Source organism: Oncorhynchus tshawytscha, linkage group LG04, assembly GCF_018296145.1.
Source record: "Oncorhynchus tshawytscha isolate Ot180627B linkage group LG04, Otsh_v2.0, whole genome shotgun sequence".
NCBI lineage: Eukaryota > Metazoa > Chordata > Actinopteri > Salmoniformes > Salmonidae > Oncorhynchus > Oncorhynchus tshawytscha.
In genome coordinates this window covers 12,178,098-12,186,144 of record NC_056432.1, presented here as the reverse complement: position 1 = coordinate 12,186,144, position 8,047 = coordinate 12,178,098, and the positions used below count along the sequence as shown (strand labels likewise).

General features: G+C 46.2%; 1 protein-coding gene across 1 annotated transcript in view; it reads left to right on the top strand.

Moving 5' to 3' along the window:
- The window catches only part of LOC112249402 (FERM domain-containing protein 3), a 65,264-nt gene extending 58,195 nt beyond the window's left edge, over positions 1–7,069 (top strand). The window contains exon 14 of the mRNA XM_042321259.1: positions 5,968–7,069. Within this exon, the coding sequence (XP_042177193.1) occupies positions 5,968–6,653 (686 nt within the window). The 3' untranslated portion in view covers positions 6,654–7,069. The remainder of the gene's footprint in view (positions 1–5,967) is intronic.
- Positions 7,070–8,047: the final 978 nt, after the last annotated feature.

The following is an 8,047-nucleotide window of genomic DNA, read 5'->3' as shown; positions in this document are numbered from 1 at the left end:
TGGAGTCTGTTCTGTGTTCTAGTGTTGGAGTCTGTTCTGTTCTAGTGTTGGAGTCTGATCTGTGTTCTAGTGTTGGGGTCTGTTCTAGTGTTGGAGTCTGTTCTGTGTTCTAGTGTTGGAGTCTGTTCTGTGTTCTAGTGTTGGAGTCTGTTCTGTGTTCTAGTGTTGGAGTCTGTTCTGCCTTCTAGTGTTGGAGTTTGTTCTGTGTTTTAGTGTTGGAGTCTGTTCTGTGTTCTAGTGTTGGAGTCTGTTCTGTCTTCTAGTGTTGGAGTCTGTTCTGTGTTCTAGTGTTGGAGTCTGTTCTGTGTTCTAGTGTTGGAGTCTGTTCTGTGTTCTAGTGTTGGAGTCTGTTCTGTGTTGGAGGCTGATCTGTGTTCTAGTGTTGGGGTCTGTTCTAGTGTTGGAGTCTGTTCTGTGTTCTAGTGTTGGAGTCTGTCTGTTCTAGTGTTGGAGTCTGTTCTGTGTTCTAGTGTTGGAGTCTGTTCTGTGTTCTAGTGTTGGAGTCTGTTCTGTGTTCTAGTGTTGGAGTCTGTTCTGTGTTCTAGTGTTGGAGTCTGTTCTGTGTTCTAGTGTTGGAGTCTGTTCTGTGTTCTAGTGTTGGAGTCTGTTCTGTGTTCTAGTGTTGGAGTCTGTTCTGTGTTCTAGTGTTGGAGTCTGTTCTGTGTTGGAGTCTGTTCTGTGTTCTAGTGTTGGAGTCTGTCTGTTCTCTAGTGTTGGAGTCTGTTCTGTGTTCTAGTGTTGGAGTCTGTTTTTAGTGTTGGAGTCTGTTCTGTGTTCTAGTGTTGGAGTCTGTTCTGTGTTCTAGTGTTGGAGTCTGTTCTGTGTTCTAGTGTTGGAGTCTGTTCTGTGTTCTAGTGTTGGAGTCTGTCTGTGTTCTAGTGTTGGAGTCTGTTCTAGTGTTGGAGTCTGATCTGTGTTCTAGTGTTGGGTCTGTTCTGTGTCTAGTGTTGGAGTCTGTTCTGTGTTCTAGTGTTGGAGTCTGTTCTGTGTTCTAGTGTTGGAGTCTGTTCTGTGTTCTAGTGTTGGAGTCTGTTCTGTGTTCTAGTGTTGGAGTCTGTTCTAGTGTTGGAGTCTGATCTGTGTTCTAGTGTTGGAGTCTGTTCTAGTGTTGGAGTCTGTTCTGTGTTCTAGTGTTGGAGTCTGTCTGTTTCTAGTGTTGGAGTCTGTTCTGTGTTCTAGTGTTGGAGTCTGTTCTGTGTTCTAGTGTTGGAGTCTGTTCTGTGTTCTAGTGTTGGAGTCTGTTCTGTCTTCTAGTGTTGGAGTCTGTTCTGTGTTTTAGTGTTGGAGTCTGTTCTGTGTTCTAGTGTTGGAGTCTGTTCTGTCTTCTAGTGTTGGAGTCTGTTCTGTGTTCTAGTGTTGGAGTCTGTTCTGTGTTCTAGTGTTGGAGTCTGTTCTGTGTTCTAGTGTTGGAGTCTGTTCTAGTGTTGGAGTCTGATCTGTGTTCTAGTGTTGGGGTCTGTTCTAGTGTTGGAGTCTGTTCTGTGTTCTAGTGTTGGAGTCTGTTCTGTGTTGGAGTCTGTTCTGTGTTCTAGTGTTGGAGTCTGTTCTGTGTTCTAGTGTTGGAGTCTGTTCTGTCTTCTAGTGTTGGAGTTTGTTCTGTGTTTAGTGTTGGAGTCTGTTCTGTGTTCTAGTGTTGGAGTCTGTTCTGTCTTCTAGTGTTGGAGTCTGTTCTGTGTTCTAGTGTTGGAGTCTGTTCTGTGTTCTAGTGTTGGAGTCTGTTCTGTGTTCTAGTGTTGGAGTCTGTTCTGTGTTCTAGTGTTGGAGTCTGATCTGTGTTCTAGTGTTGGAGTCTGTTCTGTGTTCTAGTGTTGGAGTCTGTTCTGTGTTGGAGTCTGTTCTGTGTTCTAGTGTTGGAGTCTGTTCTGTGTTCTAGTGTTGGAGTCTGTTCTGTGTTCTAGTGTTGGGGTCTGTTCTAGTGTTGGAGTCTGTTCTGTGTTCTAGTGTTGGAGTTTGTTCTGTGTTTTAGTGTTGGAGTCTGTTCTGTGTTCTAGTGTTGGAGTCTGTTCTGTGTTCTAGTGTTGGAGTCTGTTCTGTGTTCTAGTGTTGGAGTCTGTTCTGTCTTCTAGTGTTGGAGTCTGTTCTGTGTTCTAGTGTTGGAGTCTGTTCTGTGTTCTAGTGTTGGAGTCTGTTCTGTGTTCTAGTGTTGGAGTCTGTTCTGTGTTCTAGTGTTGGAGTCTGATCTGTGTTCTAGTGTTGGGGTCTGTTCTAGTGTTGGAGTCTGTTCTGTGTTCTAGTGTTGGAGTCTGTTTTGTGTTGGATTCTGTTCTGTGTTCTAGTGTTGGAGTCTGTTCTGTGTTCTAGTGTTGGAGTCTGTTCTGTGTTCTAGTGTTGGAGTCTGTTCTAGTGTTGGAGTCTGATCTGTGTTCTAGTGTTGGAGTCTGTTCTAGTGTTGGAGTCTGATCTGTGTTCTAGTGTTGGGTTCTGTTCTAGTGTTGGAGTCTGTTCTGTGTTCTAGTGTTGGAGTCTGTTCTGTGTTCTAGTGTTGGAGTTTGTTCTGTGTTTTAGTGTTGGAGTCTGTTCTGTGTTCTAGTGTTGGAGTCTGTTCTGTCTTCTAGTGTTGGAGTCTGTTCTGTGTTCTAGTGTTGGAGTCTGTTCTGTGTTCTAGTGTTGGAGTCTGTTCTGTGTTCTAGTGTTGGAGTCTGTTCTAGTGTTGGAGTCTGATCTGTGTTCTATTGTTGGGGTCTGTTCTAGTGTTGGAGTCTGTTCTGTGTTCTAGTGTTGGAGTCTGTTCTGTGTTCTAGTGTTGGAGTCTGTTCTGTGTTCTAGTGTTGGAGTCTGTTCTGTGTTCTAGTGTTGGAGTCTGTTCTGTGTTCTAGTGTTGGAGTCTGTTCTGTGTTCTAGTGTTGGAGTCTGTTCTAGTGTTGGAGTCTGTTCTGTGTTGGAGTCTGTTCTGTGTTCTAGTGTTGGAGTCTGTTCTGTGTTCTAGTGTTGGAGTCTGTTCTAGTGTTGGAGTCTGTTCTGTGTTCTAGTGTTGGAGTCTGTTCTAGTGTTGGAGTCTGATCTGTGTTCTAGTGTTGGAGTCTGTTCTAGTGTTGGAGTCTGATCTGTGTTCTAGTGTTGGGGTCTGTTCTAGTGTTGGAGTCTGTTCTGTGTACTAGTGTTGGAGTCTGTTCTGTGTTCTAGTGTTGGAGTCTGTTCTGTCTTCTAGTGTTGGAGTTTGTTCTGTGTTTTAGTGTTGGAGTCTGTTCTGTGTTCTAGTGTTGGAGTCTGTTCTGTGTTCTAGTGTTGGAGTTTGTTCTGTGTTCTAGTGTTGGAGTCTGTTCTTTGTTCTAGTGTTGGAGTCTGTTCTGTGTTCTAGTGTTGGAGTCTGTTCTGTGTTCTAGTGTTGGAGTCTGTTCTGTGTTCTAGTGTTGGAGTTTGTTCTGTGTTCTAGTGTTGGAGTTTGTTCTGTGTTCTAGTGTTGGAGTCTGTTCTGTGTTCTAGTGTTGGAGTCTGTTCTGTGTTCTAGTGTTGGAGTTTTTCTGTGTTCTAGTGTTGGAGTCTGTTCTGTCTTCTAGTGTTGGAGTCTGTTCTGTCTTCTAGTGTTGGAGTCTGTTCTGTGTTCTAGTGTTGGAGTCTGTTCTGTGTTCTAGTGTTGGAGTTTGTTCTGTGTTCTAGTGTTGGAGTCTGTTCTTTGTTCTAGTGTTGGAGTCTGTTCTGTGTTCTAGTGTTGGAGTCTGTTCTGTGTTCTAGTGTTGGAGTCTGTTCTGTGTTCTAGTGTTGGAGTTTGTTCTGTGTTCTAGTGTTGGAGTTTGTTCTGTGTTCTAGTGTTGGAGTCTGTTCTGTGTTCTAGTGTTGGAGTCTGTTCTGTGTTCTAGTGTTGGAGTCTGTTCTGTGTTCTAGTGTTGGAGTCTGTTCTAGTGTTGGAGTCTGTTCTGTGTTCTAGTGTTGGAGTCTGTTCTGTGTTGGAGTCTGTTCTGTGTTCTAGTGTTGGAGTCTGTTCTGTGTTCTAGTGTTGGAGTCTGTTCTGTGTTCTAGTGTTGGAGTCTGTTCTGTGTTCTAGTGTTGGAGTCTGTTCTAGTGTTGGAGTCTGATCTGTGTTCTAGTGTTGGAGTCTGTTCTAGTGTTGGAGTCTGATCTGTGTTCTATTGTTGGGGTCTGTTCTAGTGTTGGAGTCTGTTCTGTGTTCTAGTGTTGGAGTCTGTTCTGTGTTCTAGTGTTGGAGTCTGTTCTGTGTTCTAGTGTTGGAGTCTGTTCTGTCTTCTAGTGTTGGAGTTTGTTCTGTGTTTTAGTGTTGGAGTCTGTTCTGTGTTCTAGTGTTGGAGTCTGTTCTGTCTTCTAGTGTTGGAGTCTGTTCTGTGTTCTAGTGTTGGAGTCTGTTCTGTGTTCTAGTGTTGGAGTCTGTTCTGTGTTCTAGTGTTGGAGTCTTTTCTGTGTTCTAGTGTTGGAGTCTGTTCTGTGTTCTAGTGTTGGAGTCTGTTCTAGTGTTGGAGTCTGATCTGTGTTCTAGTGTTGGGGTCTGTTCTAGTGTTGGAGTCTGTTCTGTGTTCTAGTGTTGGAGTCTGTTCTGTGTTCTAGTGTTGGAGTCTGTTCTGTGTTCTAGTGTTGGAGTCTGTTCTAGTGTTGGAGTCTGTTCTGTGTTGGAGTCTGTTCTGTGTTCTAGTGTTGGAGTCTGTTCTGTGTTCTAGTGTTGGAGTCTGTTCTAGTGTTGGAGTCTGATCTGTGTTCTAGTGTTGGAGTCTGTTCTAGTGTTGGAGTCTGATCTGTGTTCTAGTGTTGGGGTCTGTTCTAGTGTTGGAGTCTGTTCTGTGTACTAGTGTTGGAGTCTGTTCTGTGTTCTAGTGTTGGAGTCTGTTCTGTGTTCTAGTGTTGGAGTCTGTTCTGTGTTCTAGTGTTGGAGTCTGTTCTGTGTTCTAGTGTTGGAGTTTGTTCTGTGTTCTAATGTTGGAGTCTGTTCTGTGTTCTAGTGTTGGAGTCTGTTCTGTGTTCTAGTGTTGGAGTTTGTTCTGTGTTCTAGTGTTGGAGTCTGTTCTGTGTTCTAGTGTTGGAGTCTGTTCTGTGTTCTAGTGTTGGAGTCTGTTCTGTGTTCTAGTGTTGGAGTCTGTTCTGTGTTCTAGTGTTGGAGTTTCTTCTGTGTTCTAGTGTTGGAGTCTGTTCTGTGTTCTAGTGTTGGAGTCTGTTCTGTGTTCTAGTTGGAGTCTGTTCTGTGTTCTAGTGTTGGAGTTTCTTCTGTGTTCTAGTGTTGGAGTCTGTTCTGTGTTCTAGTGTTGGAGTCTGTTCTGTGTTCTAGTGTTGGAGTCTGTTCTGTGTTCTAGTGTTGGAGTCTGTTCTGTGTTCTAGTGTTGGAGTCTGTTCTGTGTTCTAGTGTTGGAGTTTGTGGATAATAGCCTCTTACATATTCTTTACCGTCAGCTTATTATTGCCATTACTTTCTAAAACAGACACACACATGCACACACACACACATACAGAGGCACACACACACACATACAGAGGCACACACACACCCATACAGAGGCACACACACACACATACAGAGGCACACACACCCACATACAGAGGCACAAACACACACATACAGATGCACACACACACACACATGCAAAGGCACACACACACACATGCAGAGGCACACACACACACATACAGAGGCACACACACACACACATACAGATGCACACACACACACATACAGATGCACACACACACACATACAGAGGCACAAACACACACATACAGAGGCACACACACACACATACACATACACATGCACACACACACACATACAGAAGCACACACAAGGATGCACAAACACACCGTAGTGATCTCAGGGAGTGGCTGAAAGAGCAGAGGCACCCAATGACAGCTATTTTGTCGCTCAGAGGAGCCAAGCTGTAGGACGACGACATTCTCCAGTCAGTTAATCTCCAGATTTATTTTACAATCAGCTATTGGTTTTGACATGAAACTCGATAGCCTATCACTGAACTCAATAGGGTAAATAAGTGGATAAGAATAAGCGAATATCAGCTCTTTCTTTTTTTACAGGACTACTGGCTCTGAAGGACTCTGTTCACTTGTCCCCCCTGAAGCCATCTACCACCCCCACGGAACGAGAGCTGGAGTGGCTGGAGGGCTCTGCTCTGGGGCAGCACAAGGAGGAGGAGGCCCCTACCAGGGCTGGGGGGGAGGCAGAGGGGCAGGAAGAGGATGAGGAGGAAGAGGAGACGAGTGGAGTCCTGACCATCTCTGAGTTGGTGTACAACCCCTGTGCCAGCATGCTGCCCACGCCGGTGGACGACGGCCAGGGAGGGGTTGACCTGCTGTTCCAGAGCCCCATCCAGAGCCCTGCTCGCCTGCTGAGAGAGCTACATGCTGACCCTGACATCCAGGCCCAGCTGGTGGCCGAGAGGGTGCGTGACCGTGCCTTTGAGCGTGCACGTGTGGTGGGGAGGAGCATGTTAGGTAGCGGGCTCCGCCTCCTGACGAGGAATGAGCGGGTGAACACGTGCGTGCTGAGCGCGGTCCGCCTCATCGCCATGGTGATAGGGGTGCTGCTGGTTGCCGTACCGATGCTGCTGCTGCTGCTGGAGTCGGACATAGACGTGTCGTTTTTGCACGAGATCAGGCAGACACCTGAGTTTGAGCAGTTCCACTACGAGTACTACTGCCCGCTGCGCCGCTGGATCCTCTGTAAGATCAGCATGGTCATGGAGAGGCTGGGATGGGACTGAAGTGGAGAGGAGACACGAGAGTGGAAAGAGAAATGGAGGAGTAGGAAGAGGAGGAAAGTTGAGGGAGGGTTGCTTTCACTCTGTACCATGTTTCTGTCTGCTCGCTCCTGATGCTGACACGCTGATGGGTATTGGTTGTGATTGGACAGTGATTTTCTAGTAGGTACGAGACAAATATGTCTCTGGAGCTCATTTGATTGACTCTCCTCTTCATAACAGAGTCAGTGATTGATCCCAGACACTGTCAGTAATGGCGGAGTGGGCGGGACAGAGAGAGAACATAGATCTGAGAGCAACCCTATATCACTGGCAACATAACAGCCACAGCCTACAGATAGATACACTACATGACCAAAAGTATGTGGACACCTGCTTGTCGAACATTTCATTCCAAAATCATGGGCATTAATATGGAGTTGGTACCCCCTTTGCTGCTATAACAGCCTCCACTCTTCTGGGAAAGCTTTCCACTAGATGTTGGAACATTGCTGTGGGGACTTGCTTCCATTCAGCCACAAAAGCATTAGTGAGGTTGGGCACTGATGTTGGGCAATTAAGCCTGGCTCACAGTCGGCGTTCCAATTCATCCCAAAGGTGTTAGATGGGGTTGAGGTCAGGGCTCTGTGCAGGCCAGTCAAGTTCTTCCCCACCGATCTTGACAAAACATTTCTGTATAGACTTCACTTCGTGCATGGGGGCATTGTCATGCTGAAACAGGAAAGGGCCTCCCCAAAACTGTTGCCACAAAGTTGGAAGCACAGAATCTTCTAGAATGTCATTGTATGCTGCAGCATTAAGATTTCCTTTCACTTGAACTAAGGGGCCTAGTCCTACCCATGAAAAACTTCCCCAGACCATTATTCCTCCTCCACCAAACTTTAGAGTTGGCACTATGCATTCGGGCAGGTAGCGTTCTCCTGGGATCCGCCAAACCCAGATTCGTCCGTCAGACTGCCAGATGGTGAAGAGTGATTCACCACTCCAGAGTCGAATGGGGGCAAGCTTTACACCACTTCAGCCGACGCTTGGCATTGTGCATGGGGATCTTAGGCTTGTCTGTGGATGGAAACCCATTTCATGAAGCTCCCGACAAACAGTTCTTGTGCTGACGTTGCTTCCAGAGGCAGTTTGGAACTCGGTAGTGAGTGTTGCTATGCGCGTCAGCACTCGGCGGTCCCGTTCTGTGAGCTTGTGTGGCCTACCACTTCGCGGCTGAGCCATTGTTGCTCCTAGACGTTTCCACTTCACAGTAGCAGCACTTACAGTTGACTGGGAAAGCTCTAGCAGGGCAGAAATTTGAAGAAATTACTTGTTGGAAAGGTGGCATCTTATGACAGTGCCACGTTGAAGGCCACTGAGCTCTTCAGTAAGGCCATTCTACTGCCAATGTTTGT